The sequence below is a fragment of the Perognathus longimembris genome, chromosome 7 (genome assembly GCF_023159225.1).
Source record: "Perognathus longimembris pacificus isolate PPM17 chromosome 7, ASM2315922v1, whole genome shotgun sequence".
Taxonomy (NCBI): domain Eukaryota; kingdom Metazoa; phylum Chordata; class Mammalia; order Rodentia; family Heteromyidae; genus Perognathus; species Perognathus longimembris.
In genome coordinates this window covers 33,781,268-33,807,481 of record NC_063167.1, presented here as the reverse complement: position 1 = coordinate 33,807,481, position 26,214 = coordinate 33,781,268, and the positions used below count along the sequence as shown (strand labels likewise).

Below are 26,214 nucleotides of genomic sequence, written 5' to 3'. Positions count from 1 at the left end.
ATCATCTATAGCAATAATAGTAATTTGCTTGTGATTATTCTGAGAACTATCCAAGTGCATAGTACAGCTCTAAGTTGTGATGGTATAGTAACACTGACTGATAAGCAATAACTAGCATGAATCCAATATATAAAAATTTAGGGTCAAGCGAAGGTGGCTCAAGCCTGTAATCCTAGCTACTCCGGAGGCTGACATCTAAAGATCATGGTTCAAAGCCAGCTGGGGCAGGAAAGTGCAAGAGACTTCTATCTGCAATTAACAAGGAGAAAACCGGAAGTGACACTGTAGCTCAAGTAGTAGAGCACTAACCTTGAGCTGAATAGCTCAGGGACAGTGCCCAGGCCCAAGCTTGAGCCCTAACACTGACAACAAATAAATAAGTAAATAAAATTGTGGCCTAGCATTTATTAAGTTTTCTTGCTTACAGAAAATACTGTAATGAGGAAGAATCAAGTTGTACTTATGTAGGGATATATTTCCAGGCCCTGGTAGCTCGTGCCTGTAATCCTAGTTAATCTGGAAGCTGAGGTCTATGGAGTGTAGTTCCAAGTCAGCCTAGGCAGGAACTTCCCAATTAACCGCTCCCCAAAAAGCCAGAAGTGAAGCTGTGCCTTAATTGCTCGAGTACAAGCCTTGAGCAAAATAACCTCAGGGACAGCACCCAGGCCCTGAGTTCAAGCCCCAGGACTGCAACAAACACCATCACCACCAGCAGCAACAAAAAAAAAAAATAGCCATATATATTATAATTTTCATGAAACAAAATAATTTTGCCGAATAATGGAGTAAACAACTTATGGTAATTTGAAATACACATTGAATTGGACTAAATTTTTACTTTTGGATCTAGGCCCTGGAACTCACTATGTTTGTTTGTTTGTTTTTTTTTTGGCCAGTCCTAGGCCGTGAACTCAGGGCCTGAGCACTGTCCCTGGCTTCTTTTTTGCTCAAGGCTAGCACTCTGCCACTTGAGCCACAGCGCCACTTCTGGCCATTTTCTGTATATGTGGTGCTGGGGAATCGAACCCAGGGCCTCATGTATACGAGGCAAGCACTCTTGCCACTAGGCCATACTCCCAGCCCCTGGAACTCACTATGTATGCTTGGCTGGCCTTGAACTTGTGTGTCTCCTGCTTCAACTTCCTGGGATTATAAACATGCATCCACCATGCCTTCTGGATAAGGATTTTTGGAGGTCCTAAGCACTGTAGGAGATCCATATAAAAAGAATACAAAACCAAGACAAGAGTAAAACAATGTACTGGCTTTCCCACGATCACTACTTCAGTTGCTTTTACTAAAATATAAAATTATTTAGATTTTTTTGCTTTTTGTAACTCCATATTTGCTGGTGCTTTATAAAGTTTACTCTGCTTTGTGTAAGCTAGAACAGCAGAGAGATTACAATCTAGTTTAGGGACCATAAGTAGTGGGCTGAGGACATGGCTAACGTGGTAGAGAGCATGCATGAAGTCCTGACCTCAAATCCCACCAAAAGTATAAGTGCCACCAGTAGAAATCTAAGTATTTCTTTTCCTTTCTTATCCCCTTTTCTTCCACTCTCCAACATTTTCCTTTCTCTTTTCTTTGACAGTGTCTCATTATGTAACCATTTCCTGCTTCAACCCCGTGAGTTCTGAAAATAAAAATGGGCATTACCTAATATGCCAGGTAAAACGTCTATTATTCCTTGACATGTAGTTCACTGAAGTAGATTTGAAATATTTTTCCTCAGTAAACATACCCTAATATGATATGCAAGAAAGCTTCAGAGTTAAATATTCTATTACACTGAAGCTAGTGCCTTCTTTCTAAACATAGTAATGATATTGATTGCAGTTGGCTATTATAACAGTCATGGGAAAAATTTTTTTTTTTTTGCCAGTCCTGGGGCTTGAACTCGGGGCCTGAACACTATTCCTGGCTTTTTTTTTGCTCAGGCTAGCATTCTACCACTTGAGCCACCGTGCCACTTCCAGCTTTTTCTGTTCATGTGGTACTGAGGAATCGAACTCAGGGCTTCATGCATGCAAAGCAAGCACTCTACCACTAAGCCAAATTACCAGCCCCGGGAACTTTTATAATTTAGTAATTCATAATTATCTTAAAAGATTTAGGAATGTGATAGTTATAATATTTATGCTTATGCCTTATTAATGCAAATGTGCAGTTTGTAAATGATTAACTTCTAGAAATGTAAATGAGGTTATTAGAGGTTTTTTTTTTTGTTGTTGTTGTTGTTTTTCCCAATCCTGGGGCTTGAACTCAGGGCCTAAGCACTATCCCTGAGCTGCTTTTGCTCAAGGCTAGCACTCTACCACTTGAGCCACAGCACTACTTCCAACTTTTTCTGCTTGTGGTACTGAGGGCTTCATGCATGCTAGGCAAGTACTCTACCACTAAGCCAAATTCCCAGCCCTAGAGATTTTTTTTTTAATCTGGAAGTCTTTTTTTTTTTTAGTTATTATAAAGGTGATGTACAGAGAAGTTACTGTTATATAAGTCAATTAATGATTCCATTTCTTTTTGGACAATGTCACCCCTTTCCTTGTAGAAGTCTTCTTCAATAAATTTATAGATAAAGGTAGAAAGGAAAGGGACTGGTTCTTTGAGGGGCTCTTGTCACTTATACTTGTGGTGTTGACATTTGATTTTATAGATTAAGCAGGCTTTTCATATGCGCTTTCATATCACTTATGAACGTTCTTTTGTAAAGAAGTGCTTACTAAGCAACTAAAAGTTTAAATGTAATAGTATAGTATTCCATAGTTATAAAATATGAGGCACACATTACTTAATCTTTATAATTATGAGAGGTAAATACCCTTAATCAGTGAGGAAATAAAGATGATAGAGATTGTGATTTAAAGTCAGCCAGGTAGTGGACATCTCAGATCTTGGAGGCCCAAATCTTATACATGTTTTATTCCTTAAGGGCTCAGGACAAACCATCAGCCTCTTAAACATTAAATCATGTTTAAGTACTTTAGGGTTCTAATCCTGTAGTAGCATTAATCTCTTAATTACATTATAAGCCAGAAGTGTTGATTTAAGATAATGTTAACTACCTTCATCAAAGTTAATACCTCCAATAATAAGTCATGTTGATAACCTATGGCCCCGATGTGATATAGTATGATGAGAAAGACCCATAGTTCTCATTTTTTTTGTGTTGGTCCTGGGGTTTGAACTTAGGGCCTGGGCACAGTCCCTGAGCTTTTCCTTTTTTTTTTCTTCTCAAGGCTGGTGCTCTACCATTTGAGCCACAGCTTCACTTCCAGTTTTTTTTTTTTCTCTTGGTGGTTAATTGGAGATACGATTCTCATGGACTTTCCTGCCCAGGTTGTTTTCTAACTCAGCTTCCTTAGCAAGGATTATAGGTGTGAGCCACCTGTGCCCAGCAGGCAGCCCACTTTGACACCCTGATAATATTTGCCCTTAAAATTCCATACTTAGCATAGTTCTCTTCTCTCTTCCTTCCTTCCTTCCTTCTTTCCCTTTTTTCTTTTCTCTGATAGAGTCTTGCTTATATAGCCCAGGATGGCCTTGAACTCTGGATGTGAGTGTCAGAATTAAAGTCATGAAACACATGCAGGATACACCTAGTCTAATTATGAGGCAACAACATTAAACAAACTCAAGTTGGAGGACATTCTATAAAATTCCAGCCTCTTCCAAAGTGTCAAGATGGAGAAACTGTTAAGAGGTGGGAAGGGAATACAGAGACATCATGACTGTATATAATGTGGCATTCTAGACATTGTGGCATTGGATCTTTAAACAGATAAAGAGCATAAGTGTAAAAGTCCGAGTAAATTCTCTAGATTAAATTAACAGTGTTGTAGTGATATTAATTCCTTCTGTTTTGGTAGATGGACTATTAGATATAAGATGGTACTACTAGAGGAAGATGGATAAAAAGAATATGTAGTAATATTCTATACTATCTTTGGAACTGTTTTACAAGACCAAAATGATTTCAAATAAAAGTTTGGTAATTACAATAATTACAAATAAGTATTACTTATATGTGAAAGAAAGATAAAAGTAAAAATTCATTTTAAAGCAGTAACTATAAGACCAAAGAACACAAAGGATATAGAAGATCTGTAGTTTTTAGGCTGAGCTCTATGAATTATTACAGTAGACCAACTCTGAGAATAGATAGGTTAAAGTTTTTTATTGTGTGGCTGGGAATGTGCCTCAATGGCAGAGTGCTTGCCTAGCATGCATGAAACCCTGGGCTCGATTCCTCAGTACCACATAAACAGAAGAAGCTTGAAGTGGCACTATGACTCAAGTGGTAGAATACAAGCCTTGAGCAGAGAGGCTCAGGGACAGAGCCTGAGTTCAAGCCCCCAGGACTGGCAAAAAAAAAAAAAAAATACTGTTCATGCTTCTCCGCATTTCTAGAAATATGGGTCCTTTTCATCATATCTCTTGGCTTGAGACAATTAATTGTCACAAATTCTCTCAAAAGTGCTCAGTGGAAGAGCACTTGCCCAACAAGGACCTGAGTTCAACCCTCAGCTCTAAAAAAAAAAAACAAAAAAAACGGATAATGCTGGTGGCTCATACCTATATGTGATTATACCCAGGGGGCTGAGATCTGAGGATCTCAGTTCAAGGTCAGCCTGGGCAGATAAATCCCCCTGAGATTCTTATCTCCAATTAGCCACCCAAACAAACAAACAAACAAACAAAAATCCCAGAAGTGGAACTGTGGCTCAAAGTGGTAGAGCACTTGAGACAGCATCCAGGCCCTGAGTTCAAGCCCCACAACTGACAAAAAAAATGTTTTTATCTTTTTTTTCAGTATTTTTATTTTCATTTCTCTGTAGTAGAGAATACAATCATGAGTAAGTAGATCATAGGAAAGAAATAATCTCTTCTGGAACTGTATAAACTTATGGATGATATTGTGGCAGGGGTGGGGAACATCTAGGGCTGCAGAGCCCCTCAAAATCATTTGGCACAAGACAGAATAGACTCCTATGCTATTTATTGGGTGTTCTCGTTGATAATTTTGTATGGAACCTCAATGATGTTATAGACATCCAAATGGCTCTTTGCAAGCACTGGTGGCTTATGCCTATAATCTTAGGTATTTAGGAGGCTGAGACCTGAGGATCATGGTTCAAAGCCAGCTTGGGAAGGAAAGTCTGTGAGACTTTTATCTCCAATTAACCATCAAAGAGCCAGAAGTGGAGCTGTGGCTCAAGTGGTTGAGTGCCAGCCTGGAGCAAAAAAGCTAAGCAACAGCACCCAGATCTCAAGTTCGAATCTCAGTACTAGAACACACACACACACACACACACACACACACACACACACACACACACACATCCAAATCCCAAATGACCCTTGGAAGAAAAAAGTTCCCTATCCATGCTAGGGAAGCCACCAAGGTACTTGGAAAGAACATTGGTTTTGACCTAGACTTAAATCCTACATCTTTAACTTTATAGTATGACCTTGGGAAAATTCTTAACCTTTCACAGCAGCCTTTTATTTTGTAAAGTGGTTGTTGTTAAGCTAAGATTCAGTGAGAAAGTGGGTGTAACATGTGTATAGATACAGTAAAAATGAATACATTCAAATTATTGACCATTATGTACCTAAGATTTTGTTATATATGAACTATGGTGAATCTAAAAACACATAGAGTAAAATAGTTATAAACTGTCAACCTCTGGAAAGAAACAGAACATATGTAAACAATTATAGTATTTGCCAAACCATTAATTATGTTGTAAAAAATATTAAAAGCTATGATTAGAAATGACAAAAATCATTGTTGGCTTAAGTTTCTTTTTGTTGTTGTTGGTTGTCCTATAAGAAGCTGAAGTCAGAAAGACTTAACGACTCATCCAAGTTCCCACAGCTAATTATTTGGGAAAGCAGCATTAAAAGTCATATGTCTGAATAATGACCTTGTTTTAATTTCCAGATGGAGAGAAAGGTGGAAGAAAGGAAACAACACAGTGTTTAAATGAGTTTTAAGACACCCATACATCATAAAGAGAAAAATCCCATTTTCAGGGTTGCATTAATCCCAGTCACATCACTAGAAGCAATTATTCACCTGCTTTGTTCTGAGTGATTCATACAAATGGGGAAACTGAATTGTCTCATATATTGTAGGCACTTTGTTTCACCTCATGAGTCATTTTTTATACCAAATTGTGGATGGCAATTAAATGAGACACTGATTAATCTGATTACAGATCACTGTATGCCTTATTTAGCTTTTAAAAAATTTATTTATTTATTTTACCAAACACAGATCATTCTATGAGTTTGGGCCAGAGTATTTTCATTTAAGAAAACACATAAAAGCTGGGTGTGGTGAATATGTCTATGGTCCCTGCTACTTGGGAGGTAGAGACAGGGGGATGTCAGTTGTGGACCAGCTGGGGCAAACTTAGCTGCAGACCCTATCTAGAGAGTAGAAAAAGAAAGAAAAATGACTGGGAGTATAGCTCAAGTGGTAGAATGCTTGTCAGTAAAGAGGCCCTGAGTTCAACCCCAAGTTTCACAAGACAACAACAAAAAATGCATAGCAGTTTGATGCCAGTGGCTTATGCTAGTACCTACTCAGGAGCTGAGCTCTGAGGAGGAAGGTAGCTCAGGAGGAAAAGTCTATTTGATTCTTATCTCCAAGTAACTATCAAAACAGCCAGAAATGGAACTGTGTCTCAAGTGGTAAAGTACTAGCCTTGAGCAAAAACAGCTTAGGGACAGTGCCCAGACTCTGAGTTCAGGCTTCAGGATTGGTATACACACACACACACACACACTCACACACACACACACACGCAATCATAGCAAAAACATAACAAAAATTTAATAAAAGCTCAGTGGCAGAATGTTTGCCTAGCATGCACAAGGCCTTGAGTTGAATCCATAGCACCACAGGAATACAATATAACAACAACAACAAAAAAGACAACAGAAAACAGACTTTTTTGTGTGTGTGGATGCTAGCTAGACAAGTGCTCTATCAATAGGCTACCCGGCCAGCAAATAGAGATCTTAAAACAGTAAAGCATGGGCTAGGAATGTGGCTTAGTGGTAGAGGGCTTGCCTAGCATGCAGGAAGTCTTGAGTTTGATTCCTCAGTACCACGTAAACAGAAAAAGCTGGAAATAATACTGTGGCTCAAGTGGTAGAGTCTAGCCTTGGGCACAGAGAGGCTCAGGGACAGAGCCCAGGCTCTGAGTTTAAGCCCCAGGACTGGAAAAAAAATAAAATAAGTAAAAAATAAAATGGAAAAGCATGCCTTTTTATTTTCCATTCCAGAGAACTGAACATTTAATTGAGTTTTGGATTTTTTTCTGGTCATGGATTCAGTCCAAATTTATAAAGCTTAGGCCGTGATTGTAAATTATTTCATTGGTTTCTGTTTTAATTCTACTGTATAAAATCAGAAATATCATGTCACGTGTTTTGGGTTTCATGTATTTTTCCAAAGAAGTGTATTGACCTTTTAAAAATCTAGAAGCTGGTATTTTTCCACATCATGTTTGAACATATTCCACTGTCACTCTTCCTGAATGGCAATTAACTGTCACATGGTACAGTTTTTGATTGCTTTAGGCAGAGAGGCTGTTAATTTCTGACCATAAGTTGATGGCATCCTAACATATTCTTTTTAAAATGTTTTTTTTTTGCCAGTCCTGGGCCTTGGACTCAGGGCCTGAACACTGTCTCTGGCTTGTTTGAGCCAAAAGCAGGCTTTTTCTATATATGTGGTGCTTATTTGTTTTTGTTTCTGTTGCCTGTCCTGGGGTGTGGACTCAGGGCCTGAGCACTGTCCCTGGCTTCTTTTTGCTCAAGGCTAGCACTCTACCTCTTGAGCCACAGCGCCACTTCTGGCCGCTTTCTATATATGTGGTGCTGAGGAATGGAACCCAGGGCTTCATGTATGCGAGACGAGTACTCTACCGCTAGGCCATATTCCCAGCTCCTAACATATATTCTTGTGAAAGAATTTTAAACAGACCACAGAATATTAAAAGCTAGCCTCAAGCCGGGCTCAAGCCTATAATCGTAGCTACTCTTAGAAGGCTGAGATCTGAGCAATGCGGTTCAAAGCCAGCCCAAGCAGGAAAGACTGTGAGACTCTTATTCCAGTTAACCACTAAAGGAGCTGGAAGTGGAGTTGTGGCTCAAGTGGTAGAGTGAGCAAAAAGAGATCAGGGATAGCATCCAGGCCCTAAATTCAAGCCTCAGGATCGTAAGGATCGGCGCAAAACAAAAACAAGGAAAAACAAAACGAACAACAAAAAAAGTAGACTCAAGTTTTATTCCCATTTATAAGATGCTTCAGGTCTTTAAAGAATGTAGATGTGGGGATGGCAGCAGTAGAAACCTTTCTATTTTTCCCTTAACTCTAATTAAAAAAACAAAAAACCTCATCCATCTGAGATGGGGGTTCTCACCTTTTTCAGCTGTCTCCCTCAGTGTACCAAGGGAGTCTCGGTACCACTGTGTTACTGAAGTCTGAGGATGCAGATGAAAGGACTTGGGATGGGGTGTGACCGCACTTTGTCAAGGAAATGTACCCTGGTGAATGTGGTGCTAGACGGGGTGCAAGGATGCGTGGTAGGCGTTACGGGCCAGGTGCGGTTTTGTGTGTCACTAACCACGGGGGGGCGCAGCAGCAGACTCCCGCCGCAGCCAAGGAGAGGCGGTACCTCGAGGCCTACGCCTTCAACCCAAACCGGAATAACCTGTGGCAGGACTGGACGCTCCCCGCAGCCGCAGGTCAGCGTCCCCGCGGCGGGTGCCGGCGTCCCCGCCCAGTGGTCGCGCGCGCCCGGCGCTTGACAGGAGGGCGGTCACGTGGCAGCCGCAAAGCACCGTTTTGCGACCTGGATGACAGGCAAAATGTGCGACATCTCTGGTGCTGGCCAACCAGTGGCGGAGGCGGCGGCCAGGGAGGAAGCGGAGGAGGCGGAGGCGGCTGTGGTGTTCGCCCGCCCGCCCGCCCGCCGGTCCGCGGGTTCGCTCCGTTTCCCCGCCCCCCCGACCTCCCCCCGCCGGTCTCGCAGCCGCCGAAGGGAAGCCGGGTGCGCGCTCTGTCGCAACCTGCCCCTCATCCTGGCCGGCGACGAGGAAGACCGGACCGGCAGCCAGACTCATCTCCCGGTTGAGGCAGCTGCGGCTCGGGGGCCACAGGGCGCGGGCAGGCGGTCGGGGCGCTTGAAGGTTACCGAGTGCATGAGCACCTAGCGGCTTCCGCGCTGCCCGGCCCGCCCGTCCGCCGGCCCGCACGCCGGTTCGCCCGCCAGCCCTTCGGCGCCCGGCGGCGGCGGCAACAGCAGCAGCAGTAGCAGCAGCGGCGGCAGCGACGGCGGTGGCCACGGTCGCCGCAGGAGGCGCCGTCTCCCTTCCAGGTGCGCGCTTCGCTCCCGGAGCCGCGCAACTCGGTAGCCGCCATGGCGTCCAACATGGACCGGGAGATGATTCTGGCGGATTTTCAGGTGAAGGATCTGTCCCTGTTCCCTCCCACCTCTAGCCTCGTGGGTTCCGAGTGCCCGAGGGTTGTGATGTGTTGTAGCTTAGGCTTTTTCTATAGTATGTGGACAATGTGTGTGTGCGTTTGTGTGTGTGTGTGTGTGTGTATGTGTGTGTGTTGTGAGCGGTGGGAGACCATACAATTCTCATGCTGTTGTTGGGTGTGTGTAGAATTAGCAAGTACGGGTCGAGTGGGGGATTCTGGTGCCGTGATTTTGGGGGAAGGTTACGATGTGTGTGAACTGTTTAATTGTAGGGGGAAATGTGTAGAATGTTTCAGTGCGGAGCCATTTAGAATGGGGTGTTTTGGGTTGTTCCATGCGGACACTGTGATGTATGAGGTGTGGGCGTGGAGTGTGTGTTAAGGGTGTGGTGTATTGTATGAATCTAAGAGTAATAAAAGCAGAATGAGGAAAAGGAGGTTGTGAGGGTCGTCAGGCATCGTGGTCCTTTTCCAAGAACAATAAGCGTTTGAGGCTTTGAGTGCCTTAATGCAGTCTTTGGGGCCTAAGAGGATAAGGAGGCAGATAAAAGACTGTATATGCCAGTGTATTTCTGCAGTGAATTCACAAGCTCAATAACCAATTCATATTCATGAATTCCCCTTCCCTTCAGACTTGAATAGATTAGTTGGTGTCCTTTTGCCAGGACTAATTTAAATGATAAATAAAGGTTATTCCTTTACTGAGCCCAAATATAGTGGCCCTGACATGTAAGTATCTTAAGGAGGCCTTTTGAATCTGTGTGTATCAGAAAGGACTTGGGGTTAGAAGTTATACTCTGTGAACGTTATCTTTGCCTTTCGATGTTTGGTGAAGGAAAGGTTTTAATGCAATATTTTTTTTAGCCATTAGGCATTAACTTAGAAACTACTGTCAAGTATAGATAGACTTTCTCCTCTTTAACACTATCATCACTTATCACAAGCATTGCCTGTATTATTTTTCCTTATTGAGATTTTGTTAGGCTTTTCTACTCTTTCTCACTGTTCAAAAAGTTCTCTTATTTTTACAAATAAATATTGGACGACCATTTCCAAGAGTTTGCTCTTTTGGCCAATCTGTGGTATCTGATACACTAGGAAATATACATGTATCTACATTTTGATTATATTGTAGCCTTAGGAGGTTTGTCCTCTGTCTTTGTCTTTGTCTTTCTTTTTCTGTCTGTCTTTCTTTCTTGTCCTGAGGCTTGAACTCAGGGCGTGGGCACTGTCCCTGAGCTTCTTTTGCTTAAGGCTAGCACTCTACCACTTGAGTCACAGCACCACTTCCAGCCTTTTCTGTTTATATGGTACTGAGGAATCAAATTCAGGGCTTCATGCATGCCAGGCAAGCACTCTTCCATTAAGCCACATTCCCAGTCCATTGTGGGCTGCTTTTGTATTTTGATTTGTGACATTTGTTGCTGTATTTTGTGTTGATACTGGGGCTTGAACTCAGGGCCTTATGCTCTCAATTGGCCTTTTTTTGCTTGTGACTGTCACTCTAACACTTGAGTCACACTACTAGTCCAGCTTTTTGTTGGTTAATTGGAGCTAGCATTTCATAAACCTTTCTGCCTGGGCTGATTGTAATCCTCAGATCTTAGCCTTCTGTATAGCCAGGTGTGAGCTACTGGTGCTCAGCTATTTGTAACTTTTATTTTGCATTTTGTGAATTTGTTTGTTTTCATTCTGATTTTAGAGATAGGGTCTTTTGAAGTATACCAGGCTGGCCTCAAACTGATTGGTGATCCTTTTGCCTCACCTTTTTTTTAGTGCTGGGATTATCAGCATACCTAGTTCATGGTTAATTTTACATTGGCTGGAGGACTATAATTTAGGATTCTTGTTCTCTTAAGCAAAGTCAATATTTTTTTTTCCCTGCCAGTTCTGGGGCTTGAACTCAGGGCCTGGTTACTGTTTCTGAGCTTTTTTTTTTTTTTTTTTTTGCCAGTCCTGGGGCTTGAACTCAGGGCCTGAGCCACATTGCCACTTTTCTACATATGTGGTGCTGAGGAATCGAACCCAGGGCTTCATGTATATGAGGCAAGCACTTTTACCACTAGGCCATATTCCCAGCCCTCTGAGCTTCTTTTGTTCAAGACTAGCACTCTACCATTTGAGCCACATAAGCACTTCTTGCCTTTTCTGTTTATGTGGTACTGAGGAATCAAACCAGGGCTTCATACATGCTAGGCAAGCACTCTACTGCTAAGCCACATTCCCTGCCCATCAGTATTTTCTGAGAAGCATGTTGGGTTTTTGTTTGGAAGTCAAATTATTATTTGGGTCACACCAACAAATCCTAGTAAGATTCTCATTCTTTCCATCTCTTTCCCTCTCCCCTTTTTTCTCTTCTTCTTTTGTGGTGCTGAGTATTGAACAGAGGTCCTTTAGGCAAGCATGTTGCCATTATGCTGCAAAAATTTCTCTTACTAGAATAGCATTGGAGCCGGGCCCTGGTGGCTCACAGCCGTAATACTTACTCCTCAGAGTCCGAGATATGAAGATCATGGTTTGAAGCCAGCCCAGGCAGGAAAGCCAGTGAGACTCTTACCTCCTGTTAACCACAAAAGGCTGCAAGTGGGGCTGTGGCTTAAGTGGTAGAAGTGCTAGCCTTACGTACAAAAGCTGAAGGTTAGAACCCAGGCCCTTAGTTCAAGCTCCAGAACTGGGGCTTGAAAAAAAATAGCATTGGAATGGTCTTCTATGCTAATGACACATCCTTCCATAATTCCTTGTACAGGGAAAGAAACTGATGACATTTGATATAAATAAACAACTATGCACCAAATGGTAATTTTTTTTTTTTTGCAGTCCTGGGGCTTGAACTCAGGGCCTGAGCACTAGCACTGTCCCTGGCTTCTTTTTGCTCAAGGCTAACACTCTACCACTTGAGTCACAGAGCCACTTCTGTTTTTTCCTTTTTATGTGCTACTGAGGAATCAAACCCAGTGCTCCATGCATGCAAGGCAAGCACTCTACCACTAAGCCATATTTCCAGCCCTGGTAATACTTTTATTACTGACAGAATAAAAAGTATACTCATGCCTGTATCCTAGCTACTCAGGAGGCTGAGATCTGAGGATCTCAGCTCAAAGCCAGCCTGGGCAAGAAAGTATGTGAGACTCTTATTTCCAATTAACTACCAGAAAACTGGAAGTGGAGCTGTGGATCAAAGTGGTAGAGCACTAGCCTTGAGCCAAAGAACTCAGAGACAGAACCCAGGCCCTGAGTTCAAGCCCCATGACTGACAAAAAGAAAACAACAACTATATGCTTTGGACATACCAACTTTTTGTGTGCTAAGGAACCTGTTGTCATCTTCAAAACTAAGATTCTAGAGTTGGAGGCATGGCTCAGTTGGTCTTTGTTTAAAATAGACTACTCTTATTGTCTCTTGTGTTGTGTGTCTTATGATCGATTAACTTTTAAAAATAGGCATTTATGTAGTTATGAGAAGATAAAGTAATTATTTTTTTCTTATTTATTGTCAAAGTGATGTACAGAGAGGTTACAGTTTCATATGTTAGGCCTTGGGTACATTTCTTGTACTGTTTGTTACCTCCTCCCTCAAGTAATTACTTTAAAGATAACACACAACACTTGTTGTTTAGGGGAAGGAGATATTGCTCAGTGGTAGAGCACTTTCTTAGCATGTGAAGATCTGGATTTGATCTCCAGCACTACTCCAAAATAAATATAAATGAAAGAGTTGGCAAGTGAATTATTAGATGACACTGGTATATTCTGCAACTGAACAAACAGTTTTCTTCACATAAAAGTGAATATAGTACAGTTACATTATTTATCATATATGGTTTTGAGAATCAGTAGTATAAGAAGCAGTATATTTTCCGGCTTTTTCTATATATGTGGTGCTGCGGAATCGAACCCAGGGCTTCATGTATATGAAGGGAGCACTTTACCACTAGGCCATATTCCCAGGCCCAAAAGAAGATTATTATAGCTGATACTCAATAGGTTGAGTTGATACATTGTAGGTGGGTGAACTTAAATAGGACAAATGTGTTCCAAATTTTTCTTTAAGAAAATACCACCATCCTTTCAATTTTTTGGAAGGGTTGTCACAGGTGGCTTCATTTTGACATCTGACAATATTCCTCCTGCCTGAACAAGTTTTAGGGGTTTTGTTTTTGTTTGGCTAGGTTTTTGTTTTCTATGTTTTTTTTTTGCCAGTCCTGGGCCTTAGATCCAGGGCTTGAGCACTGCCCCTGGCTTATTTTGCTCAGGCTAGCACTCTGCCACTTGAGCCACAGCGCCACTTCTGGCCGTTTTCTATATATGTGGTGCTGTGGAATCGAACCCAGGGCTTCGTGTATACGAGACAAGCACTCTTGCCGCTAGGCCATATTCCCAGCCCCCTTTCATTTTTTTTAAATGGAGAAATTTATTTTTAAAATAAAAATCCATCATTCATTATAAAACATATAAACTAAAATTTTCCATGTTAACCATTTTAAGTTTATAGTTCAGTGCTGCCATTAAGTACATTCATATTACTGCTCAACCATTACTACTATTCATCTTCAGAACTCTTTTTTTTTTGCCAGTCCTGGGCCTTGGACTCAGGGCCTGAGCACTGTCCCTGGCTTCTTTTTGCTCAAGGCTAGCACTCTGCCACTTGAGCCACAGCGCCACTTCTGGTCGTTTTCTATATATGTGATGCTGGGGAATTGAACCCTGGGCTTCATGTATGCGAGGCAAGCACTCTTGCCACTAGGCCATATTCCCAGCCCCCAGAACTCTTTAAAAAAAAAAATCTTATAAAACTATAATTTTGGTAGCTGGGCACTGGTAGCTCATGCCTATAAGCCTAGCTACTCAGGAGGCTGATAGCTAAGGATTGTGGTTCAAAGCCAGCCCCAGCAGGAAATTCTGTGACTCTTATCTCCAATTAACTACTAGAAAATTGGTAGGGCCCTGTGGTTGAAAGTGGTGAAGCACTACCCTTGATTAAAAGAGCTCAGAAGACAGTGCCCAGGCCCTGAGTTCCAGCCCTGTGATGGACCAAAAACAAACAAAATAAAATTCTATATTCATTAAACAAAAACTCTCCATTCTTCTCTCCCTGGTAGCCATCATTCTGTTTTCTCTTTATAAATTTGGTTGTGATATGTACTTTTAAGTGTAATCATACAGTATTTGTCCTTTTGCAACTGGCTTATTTCACTTAGTTTTATATAAAGGATCATTCATGTTGTAATGTGTCAGTTTTCTTCCTATCTAAATGATATTTCAGTTTTGAATATACAACATTTCATTTATCTTTGGTGGACATTTAGTTTTTTTCCTACCTTTTAGGTATTATGAATAATGCTGTAAGCAATAGTGTGCAAATGTCTCTTTTTTGGGGGGGGCGGGCAGTCCTGGGCCTTGGACTCAGGGCCTGAGCACCATCCCTGGCTTCTTCCCGCTCAAAGGCTAGCACTCTGCCACCTGAGCCACAGCGCCCCTTCTGGCCGTTTTCCATATATGTGGTGCTGGGGAATCGAACCAAGAGCTTCATGTGTAGGAGGCAAGCACTCTTGCCACTAGGCCATATTCCCAGCCCGCAAATGTCTTTTTGATAGTGGGCATGGTTCTGCTCCACTGTAATTCCAGCACTTGGGAGGTTGAGACAGGATGATTACAAGTTTGAGGTTTTGTCACTATATATAGTAAGTTTCAGGATAGCGTGAACAATATTAGATGGTGGTCTGTCTTAAACTAAACAAACAAACCCCCCCCATAAAAAATCCTCCAAAAATACAAAAAAAAAAAAGCCAAACATCTATTTTGAGTCTCTGACTCTAACTTTAAAAAATTTTTTGTAATCTGAGGATCAAACCATAGTCTTGTATTTGTGCTAGGCAAGCATTCTACCATTAACACTACCTTTTTAAAGGTAGCCACCTACTGGAAAAAATTGTTAATATAAAGGTGATATACAGAGTAGTTACAGTTTTATAAGCATGTAATGAGTACATTTCTTTTGCCACTTAAAAAATTATTTAATGATAGGGTCTTGCCATATAGTCCAGTCTGGTTTCTTTTTTTTTCTTTTCTTTTTTTTTTTTTTTTTGGTACTGGGGCTTGAACTCAGGGCTTAGACACTTTCCCTGACATTTTTTGCTCGAGGCTTTACCACTTGAGCCACAGCTCCACTTCTGGCTTTTTGCTGGCTAATTGGAGAAGAGAGTCTCATCGACTCTTCCTGGTTTTGAACAGTGACCCTCAGATCTTAGCCTCCTGAGTAGGTAGCTAGGATTACTGGCACAAGCCACTGGCATCTGGCAACCATATTTATTTTTGAAACAGAGTTTCCCTATAAAGTCCAGGCTGACCTGGAACTTGCCATGAAGTTCAAGCTGGACTTAAACTGTGATCCTCCTGATTAACCTCTCAAGTGCTAGGGTTTTAGGCATGTGTCATTGTGTCTAGCTTAGTCAATTACTTTTAACTTTAGTTCTAGGGCAAGTGCTTTTAGAAATTGGAATCTTTTACCAAAACTTAGCCTTAGATGTAGATAGTATTTTACTTCAACCTTAAATGTGCATAGTATTAGCATAGTCAGGTACTTAAAAAAATCCAATAGAGTAGTATACCCACAGTTTTGGCTTATTAGAGCTAGGAGGTGGTATAATTTTCTGAGTTTTGGAAAAACAGACATTGCTGAATCTTACCATTTGTTACGCAGTGTTTTTTTAAAATATATTTTTTGTTATTATAAAGGTGATATACAGAGGGGTTATAGTTACGTCAGTCAGGTAAAGAATACTTTTCTTTTTGGACAATGTCACCCCTTCCCTCCTCCTTTACCAGTTTTTCCCTCTTGTCCTTATCTACAATTGTATAGTTTATTTTCAGTACAGTATCTAGTAAGTACCACTGCTACATTTGTTCACCCTGGTCCTTCCATTTCTGTGACCTCCCTTAAACAAGACAAAAAGAAAAGAAAACAAAAATAACAACAAAGGATTGTTTCCATTTCCTAGAGTTCATTTCCTTTTTTTTTTTTTTTGCCAGTCCTGGTGCTTGAACTCAGGGCCTGAGCACTGTCCCTGGCTTCTTTTTGCTCAAGGCTAGCACTCTGCCACTTGAGCCACAGCGCTACTTCTGGCCTTTTCTGTTTATGTAGTGCTGAGGAATTGAACCTAGGGCTTCATGCATGCTAGGCAAGCACTTTACTACTAAGCCACATTTGCAGCCCCCTTCCTGGAGTTCATTTCTATAATAATAATAATTATTATTATTATTATTTTTGCCAGTCCTGGGGCTTGAACTCAGGGACAGAGCACTGTCTCTGGCTTCTTTTCGCTCAAGGCTAGCACTCTGCCTCTTGAGCCACAGCACCACTTCTGGCCTTTTCTATATGTGTGGTGCTGAGGAATTGAACCCAGGGCTTCATGTATACAAGACAAGCACTCTTGCCACTAGGCCATATCTCCAGCCCTATAAATATTATTTTATATGATCAGAAGCACCTAGGCATTCTACCTCTGTATTCCTCCCCTAAGAAGATCCTCCTTTGGTTTCATTGTATGTGAATGTCTAGAGTCCTATATATAAGAAACAGGTAAAATTTCTAAAATTTACTATCTTAGATACTCTAGAATTTTTTTTTCTTTTTTTGCCAGTCCTGGGGTTTGAACTTGGGGCCTGGGCACTGTCCCTAAGCTTCTTTTGCTTAAGGCTAGCACTCTGCCACTTGAGCCACAGTGCCACTTCTAGCTTTTTCTGTTTATGTGGTATTGAGGAATCGAACCCAGGGCTTCATGCATGTTAGGCAAGCACTCTACCACTAAGCTACATTCCCAGTCTCTGTAGAATTATTCTTCCTCCTGTTTTTCCTTAGGCAAGCACTCTACCACTAAGCTACATTTCCAGTCTCTGTAGAATTCTTCTTCCTCCTGTTTTTCCTCTCACAAAAACTATTTCATCAAACTATTGTGAACAATTGCTCTCAAGTAATTTTAGTAATATTAGCTTCACCTCTTTATTTTTAGATGGAAAAAGAAGTTTCCCTGTATCTCCCTTAACATTTTGATTAATAATCATGCTTATTTGCTATTCTTCTAAGATAAAATTTTTGTGTATTTTTGTTTTGGTAACAAGTCTCACAACTTGATCTTCCCTTTTGTCAATTTATGTTTTTCTTTTACTGATAATGCAGAGATAGAGATCATAGCTCTACTTAAGTGAAGAATAAAAAGAAACCTCAGTAATATTTTGTTTTAGATTTTCTCTGAAACAGAACCTTAATATACTTTTCTTAAAAAAATTCTTTTTGAATTTAAGATCCTGTGGTCAAAGTTTCTTTACTTCTCAAAGTTGGCATTAATTTTGATGTTGCTCTTAGTACTTTCTCTGCCACACAGTTGTTTTTAATACTTGGTCATTCTAGCTAGTAATTCTTTTTTTCTCTCTTGTGTGGGCCCTGGGACCTGGGCTTGAATTCAGGGCTTGGATGTTGTCCTTTAGCTTCTTTTGCTTGAAGCTAGCACTCTACCATTTAAGCCACAGCTCCACTTCTGGCTTTTTATGTTTTTGTGTTTTTGGTGCTTAATTGGAGATAAAAGTTTCAGGGTCTTTTCTGCCTGGGCTGGCTTCCAACTGTGATCCTCAGATCTCAGCCTCCTGAGTACCTTGGATTATAGGCAAGAGCCACTAGCACCAAGCAAAAAAATGTTTTTTTGTTTTTGTTTTTTCTGTTGTGGGGCTTGAATTTGGGGCCGGGGCCTGGTCGCTGTTCCTGAACTCTTTTGTTCAAGGTTATAGCACTCTACTAATTTGAACCACAGTGCCACTTCTGGTTTTCTGGTGATTAATTGGAAATAAGAGTCTCATGGACTTTTCCTGACTGTGCTGGCTTTGAACTGCGATCCTCAAATCTTAGCTTCCTGAGACAAGGATTACAGGCAGCCAAGTAAAATTTTTATTTTATTTTATTTTATTTTTGCCAGTTCTGGGGCTTGAACTCAGGGCATGGGTGTTGTCCCTGAGCCTGTTTGTGCTCAAGGCTAGTGTTCTATCACTTGAGCCACAATGGCACTTACGGCTTTTTCTGAGTAGCTTATTGGAGAGGAGTCCTACTAACTTTCCTTCTCTGGGCTGACTTTGAACCATGATCCTCAGATCTCAGCCTCTTGAGTAGCCAGGATTATAGGGGTGAGCCACCAGCGCCCAGCAAAATTTTTAAATATTGAACTATGACCCCATACTTGTTTCAGTTGCCTTTTCTGGTAAGTCATTTATACTGTGTTTTCCCATGCTCTTATAGCATTTTTATCTTCTAAAGTGTTCCAAACTCCTCTTTTTCAGTTTGACACAAGAGATACCTTTGAGAAAATAAAATTTTAGACTGTGAGCAGAAATAGTATCAATCAATCAAAGTAGATGGGTATTCATTGTCATGATGTGGATTAGGGATCTAACTAAGTATTCATAGAACATTTTCTTTTTTCTTTTGATTGGTCATAGGGCTTGAACTCAGAGCTTGGGCGCTGTCTCTGAGCTTTTTTACTAAAGGCTAGCTAGCGCTCAATGACTTTGAACCACAGCACCATTTCTAGTCTTATAGTGGTTATTTGGAGATAGAAGTCTCCTATACTTTCCTGACTGCTTTCCTGCCTGCGCTGGCTCTGAACCTAGTGATCCTCAGATTTCAGCCTCCTAATTAGCTCAGATTACAGGTGTGAGCCCATTTTTGTTATTAAGAAGTTACCTTGGATAGGAAATCAAGGACTGTGGCCACAAGTGGCTTTGTTACCTGTCCTTCTGCATACCTATTAGTTCTAGGGATGGGCCTGGTTTTGTCCCTTAGCTACTTTGCTCAAGGCTGGAGCTCTGCTCCTGGAAACACACAGCTCTAGTTTTGGCTTTTTTTTTTTTTTTTTTTCCAGTCCTGGGCCTTGGACTCAGGGCCTGAGCACTGTCCCTGGCTTCTTTTTGCTCAAGGCTAGCACTCTGCCACTTGAGCCACAGCGCCGCTTCTGGCCGTTTTCTGTATATGTGGTGCTGGGGAATCGAACCTAGGGCCTCGTGTATCCAAGGCAGGCACTCTTGCCACTAGGCTATATCCCCAGCCCCTAGTTTTGGCTTTTTGGTGGTGGGTAATTGGAGATAAGAATCTCAGACTTCTTTTGCCTGGTCTGGCTTCTAATTGGCAACCTCAGATTTTAGCCTCTTGAATAGGAATACAGGTGTGAGGCTGGCATCCAGTTTATTTACCTTTTATTTTCTTTCTCTTGTATCTCTTCAGTTGAGGCGTCACTCATGTTTTAGTATTTATTGGGAAAATACGGTTTTGGCTTATAGAATAAAGCTTAATAGTTTGTGGTTAAGGATATGATTTTGAGTTCAGACCATTTGATTTAAATTACAGTTCAGCTCTTCTCTCATCTTGCAACCCATTATTATTTAACACTTGTGCCTCAGTTTTCCCATATTAAAATTACCTCACTGGAAGAGGTGCTCTGGCTCCAAGTGGTAAAGCACTAGACTTGAGCTGAACAGCTCAGGGACAATGGCCAGGCCCAGAGTTCAAGCCCCACAACCAACAAAAATAAAAAATAAATAAAGAATAAAATTAACTCATACTTGTAAAGTGACTGGAGCAGATGCCAGACATGGAAAGTATTAAAAAAAATCTCTCCCTTAATGCCTCTCCCTCTTTTTTTCTTTCTGTTTTTCTTCCTCCCTCCCTCCCTCCTACCCTCCCTCCCTCTCTTCCTCCCTTCCTGTCTTCTTTCATTCCTTCCTTTTTCTTTCCTTAAGGTGGTGCTAGACCTGCAGCCTTGTGCGTGCTAGGCAAATGCTGTATTACTGAGATATATCCCCAGCCTTCAAACTTTTTTTTTTTTTGCCAGTCCCGGGGCTTGAACTCAGGGCCTGAGCACTGTCCCTGGCTTCTTTTTGCTCAAGGCTAGCACTCTGCCACTTAAGCCACAGTGCCACTTCTCGCCTTTTTTATATATGTGATGCTGAGGATTCGAACCCAGGGCTTCATATATATGAGGCAAGCACTCTTGCCACTAGGCCATATTCCCACCTCCTCATTGAAACTTTTTAAAATCAGGAATTTTAGTCTTAAGTAAAAATTGTTTCCTATGTTAATCATTCACTATTGACTTTAAAGTGAGTTTGGCAGGTAATTTCAAAAAGCAATCTCATTAAGTTAACAGAACATTTATACTTGCATTCATATTTATTTTTAGTCATAGAAGAATTATTGAGATAGGAAACATGAGATATCAAGTTGGGGGAGAGGAAAGAGTAGGAATTTATAATTTCTGTGAACCTTAATGGCATTGAGTTAGATGTGAGTAATTTTTTTTTAAACTTCTTTATAATCGGGGCTGGGGATATAGCCTAGTGGCAAGAGTGCCTGCCTCGGATACACGAGGCCCTAGGTTCGATTCCCCAGCACCACATATACAGAAAACGGCCAGAAGCAGCGCTGTTGCTCAAGTGGCAGAGTGCTAGCCTTGAGCGGGAAGAAGCCAGGGACAGTGTGCCCTGAGTCCAAGGCCCAGGACTGGCCAAAAAAAAAAAAAAAAAAAAAAAAAAAAAACTTCTTTATAATTCACCTTGGTTCCCTGAATTCTTTACTGTTTGGGTTAGAGAAGTATAGTGATTGGAAAGATTTTTATTTTATGCCGATCTGACATTCAGGAGAGAGTAGTAGCAAATTTATTTATTTATTTGTTCATTCATTCGTCGGTGTGGGGCTTGAACTTAGGGCCTGAGCTGTCCCTGAGCTTTTTGCCCAAGGCTAGAGCCATATTGAGCCACAGCTCCACTTACCTTTTTGGGGGTGGTTAATTGGATATAAGAGTCTCATGGATTTTCCTGCCTGGCCTGGCTTTAAACTGACATTCTTAGATCTCAGACTCCTGAGTAGTAGCTAGGATTATAGGCATGAGCCACCAGTGCCCTGCTGAACTTATTTTTTATTTATTTACTTATTTATTTTATTTATTGTCAAAGTCATGTACAGAGAGGTTACAGTTTCATACATTAGGCCTTGGGTACATTTCTTTTTTTTTTTGTTTTTTTGGCCAGTCCTGGGCCTTGAACTCAGGGCCTGAGCACTGTCCCTGGCTTCTTCCTGCTCAAGGCTAGCACTCTGCCACTTGAGCCATAGCGCCGCTTCTGGCCGTTTTCTGTATATGTGGTGCTGGGGAATCGAACCTAGGGCCTCGTGTATCCGAGGCAGGCACTCTTGCCACTAGGCTATATCCCCAGCCCTTGGGTACATTTCTTGTACTGTTAGTTACATCCTCCCTCATTTGAACTTATTTATTTATTTATTTTTTTACCTTACAAAATTTTTATTTAGTTTTTTTCAGGTTTTATTTCTTTCTTTAAAATTATCTTTAAGTAGGGGCTGGGGATATAGCCTAGTGGCAAGAGTGCCTGCCTCGGATACACGAGGCCCTAGGTTCGATTCCCCAGCACCACATATACAGAAAACGGCCAGAAGTGGCGCTGTGGCTGAAGAGGCAGAGTGCTAGCCTTGAGCGGGAAGAAGCCAGGGACAGTGCTCAGGCCCTGAGTCCAAGGCCCAGGACTGGCCAAAAAAAAAAAAAAAAAAAAAAAAAAAATTTAAGTAGCTGTTTCAATTTAACATGTTGGTTTATAAGAATGACGCATTTTGATTAAAGTTAAGATTTATATGATTTCACTCAGCTTTACCTTTTTCTTTTGAACTTATTTTTTAAAGTCAGTTTTAGGTATGTCCCTTGGCCTTTAGTTAAAGTGAGGAGGGGACACAATTAGGAGTTAAAATTTATGTTTAATAGAGAATGAATACTAACATTAACTTACAGCTTTAAACTTCTTTGTGCCAGATGTGCTAGATTCTTGATATCTAATCCTTTACAGCAACCTTTCACTGGGATATAGTTCTTCATGGTTTTTTTACATTAGATGAGCAGAGGCATTTAGTGGTCTTTTTAAATATTTTGCATACTGAGAAACATGCCTCTGGAGCCCAGAACAAAGCTTTATTCTTTATACTATAAAAGACTTGGGTTTTATAGGCTCCTGAATTTATGTAAGTCTACTATAATGCAGTCCACTACATGTGTAGTTATACTGGCTTACTTTGTGTTATCCTGTATAAATATAAATCATAAAGTCCATTGTTCCTGACCTAGAAGTCAATGTCTTCTGCCAGTAGGGTAGATCTTAACTCCTTTACAGTTTTGTTTTTAAATAGTTTTGGCAACAAAGATGAAAGCCTCAAGGACTGGTTATTAGAATTTGAAGTCTATGGGAATGGTAGGAACATGCTGACCAAATTATTAAATGGTTTCCTATTGCCTGAGGAGAAACTGAGGAGGTGGTTGCAGATAGAATTCTAGAAAGTAGGATCAAGACAGCAAGCTGCTTGGATGTTCCTCTGGTTCTTGCTCTTTTGTGTGGATGGATATCTCCCCCATTCCCCTAGTCTGAAAATCAGCCTCTCAGATTCTACCTAGTGTAACAGCTTGTACTAGATGTGTCTTGCCTAGGAAAAATGTTCTGCCCTTTACAGAGTTAGAGCTATGTGTATATTTCCATTTAAGAGTGAAAGGAGGCAAATTTGCAACTTGAGTAGAAATCTTTGATTCAATGATGAGGTGCTTAATTTTTATGATTCATCTCTTTCTTTAGAAGAAACTTCATCCACTGCTTCACTCTCAAATAAAGCTTAGTGCTTCTTTAATTCACAGAAGACTTACCCTAAAGCTGGATCTAGTTCATTGATGGTGAAGTTAAGCTAAAAACTGATGATGTCTGTTAATCTTCTGGATATGTTTAGCTTTGGCACATACTGTGCAGACTGATAATGGAAATGATTGGCCTGTGAGATGGGTAGAACCCAAAAGTCTAGCCACTACTCTCCTTGATAAACATGTTACATTTCTTCTAACCTGTTCCTGTTGTCAATGGCCTAGCTCTTTGCTCTGCTACTTGCAACATTGTAGTCTTTCAGATTAAAGATGCAGTTCCTCTCTTTAAACCTGTGAATTGTAAAAACAAACTATAGCTCTGTATTCACAGTAATGGCCTGTGTTTTGATAAAAACCCACTGGAATCAAGTTTCTACACTGCCCAGAACCATCATTGTTTCCTTTATCATTATATCAGATGTGACAACATATAAGTCATCACCAACTTGGCACAAAGTAAAGGACTCTATATTTCTAATACAGAATACTCTTAATACAGAGGGTACCATTACATGCCAGAAAATTGATTCCTGCCCAGAGTTTACTCATTTATCATTTTAAGAGAAGCCAGTTACATGGCCCATAACCCTTGCCAACTCCCAATATTGGATACATTTGACCTTCTCAGAGTTATCTGTGGTGCCTCATTATTATTGACAACTTTCCTGGTTGTAATGTTGCTGTTCTAATTCAGTCTTCTGGCATTGACGGAATTGTGGTCCTAGATACTGATCTGTGTTACGCTTTTGCCTTTCTGGATCACTTGCATTCTGACAATTCACCTATTATCACAAAGAGATGCACAGCAGTGAGCTGATAATCAAGATATTTGATTGATCATTCATGTTTCCTACCATCCACAGGCATCTAGTGGGTGGGTGAACACTGAATGTTGGGATAGCTTCTTCAAAAATTGGCTCAGGTTTGAGAATTTACATTCTTCACTTCCTTCTAGTCCATACACCTTAGTAAGTCAGTTTGGTCACTGAAGGCAACTGTCCCCAGAAAGTGATCATCTCATCTTGGTTACTTACTAGATAAAAATAGAAATAGTGGAAGATATATACTATATATATATATATATATATATATATATATATATAAATATATATATATCCTATAAATAATGGAAGGTTATATAGTAGGGTATGTAGCCTTATTTTGAAAATTTGTGATTCTACCTTTTTGCATGATACTTGTTATTTTATTATTATTATTTTTTAAATCATAGCAGCAACCTAAGGCCATCATGGTGGATGAGTACCATCTTTGACTTGGGTGGGGAACATCTAGCCCATGGGCTGTATAAGTTCTGTGAAATTACTTGGTACATGACAGGACAGGCACAGTAATGCTTCTCATCGACTGCCCAGAGCCTCTCTTCCTATATCGATAATTTTATATGGTCAGTTATGATGTTGTAAATATCCAAAAGGCTCTTGGCAGAAAAAAGTTACCCATTCCTATGGTCTGTAGATCAAAAGGTGGCATAGGGAATTCAAACTTATTTTTTGTTCAGTTATCTGGATTCTCTTGTTGTATTGATATGGGTCTAGATTATTAGGATAAAGACCATTTGGTACGCTCACTAGTATGACTACTTGGTGGGCCAATAGAAGCCATAAATGGATTTCTTTTTGTTTCATAAAAGTTCACTTGACTCATGCACTTGATATTTCTGGATGAAGGATCTGGATGAGATGATTGGGGAAAAGGTGAAGTTATAACTATGAGAATGGGAGATTGATCTGTCTCTATCTATCTATCTATCTATCTATCTATCTATCTATCTATCTATCTATCTATCTTATCTGTCTATCTATCTTATCTGTCTATCTATCTATCTATCTATCTGTCTATCTATCTATCTAATCTATCTGATGACGGTAAGTAGAGAGCAACAATCTTGATACCTAGGTAGGGAATTACTTAGACTCTTGGATTCTTGGGAAGGGAAGGCATATTCTTTTCTTTTTAGAACAAGAAATGTTCCTTAAGAAGGAAAAATAAGCCATGTGTGGGTGACTCACTTCTGTAATTCTAGCTTCTCAGGAGGCTGAGATATGAGGAACACATTTTGAAGCCAGGCTGGGCAAGAAAGCCCATGAGACTCTAATTTCCAATGAACTATCTTACCCCCCCCCCCCCAAAAAAAAAAAGCCAGAAGTAAAGCTGAGGCTCAACGGGGTGGAGAATTAGCCTTGAGTACAAAAACTTAGGGACAGGTCCAGCGCTGGTGGCTCATGCTTGTAATCCTAGCTACTCAAGAGGCTGATATCAGAGTATTGTGGTTCAAAGTCACCCTGGGCAGGCAGGAAAGTCCATGAGACTATTATTCATTTAACTACCCCCAAACTGGAAGAAAAGCTAAGGGAGGGTACCTCTCCCTTTTCCCTCCCAACTCCTTAGTCTGTGTGTTGCTATGTAATCCAGGCAGGCCTTGTATTTGCAATTCTTCTGCCTCTGCCTCCTGGGTGCTGAGATTACAGGCATATGCCACCATTCCCAGTTCCAAAGTTGATTTTTTTTGCCAGTCTGGGGACTTAAATTCAGGGCCTGAGTCTGGTTTCTTTTTGCTCAAGGCTAGCATTCTACCACTTGAGGCACAGCACCACTTCTGGCTTTTTCTATATATGTGGTGCTGAGGAATCGAACCCAGGGCTTCATGTTTATGAGACAAGCTCTCTACCACTAGGCCATATTCCCAGCCTCAGTTCCAAAGTTTTGAGTGATAATTTTTTTTTTTTTTTCTGGTTGGCCAGGGCTGAGTGTGTATAATTGCTAATTCATCTTCTTGTTCCTGGATCAATGTTTTAGACCAAGTGGAGAGGTCACTATAGCAATTGAAGGAGAAAGCTACTTGGCTTTCCGAGGTAGACCTGATGGCTTATGATATTTCTTTATGTTATTTGGATACGGGATTCTGAGGAACATGATTAAAATCAATTCTGAAGGTTGATTTAATCTGCTGCTTGGAGTCTTGATGATA

At 40.8% G+C, this 26,214-nt stretch overlaps 1 protein-coding gene and 1 long non-coding RNA gene across 2 annotated transcripts in view; one reads left to right on the top strand and one right to left on the bottom strand.

Moving 5' to 3' along the window:
- The first annotated feature begins 8,965 nt into the window (after positions 1-8,965).
- Faf1 (Fas associated factor 1) overlaps positions 8,966-26,214 on the top strand; it is a 296,655-nt gene continuing 279,406 nt past the window's right edge. Inside the window, exon 1 of the mRNA XM_048351276.1 lies at positions 8,966-9,488. Coding sequence (XP_048207233.1) covers positions 9,444-9,488 — 45 coding nt within the window. The 5' untranslated portion in view covers positions 8,966-9,443. The remainder of the gene's footprint in view (positions 9,489-26,214) is intronic.
- LOC125355141 lies at positions 24,450-25,230 on the bottom strand. The gene is made up of 2 exons (XR_007211601.1): positions 25,111-25,230; positions 24,450-25,048 (listed from the first exon to the last, which is right to left on the bottom strand). It is a non-coding gene; the product is annotated as an uncharacterized LOC125355141 (long non-coding RNA).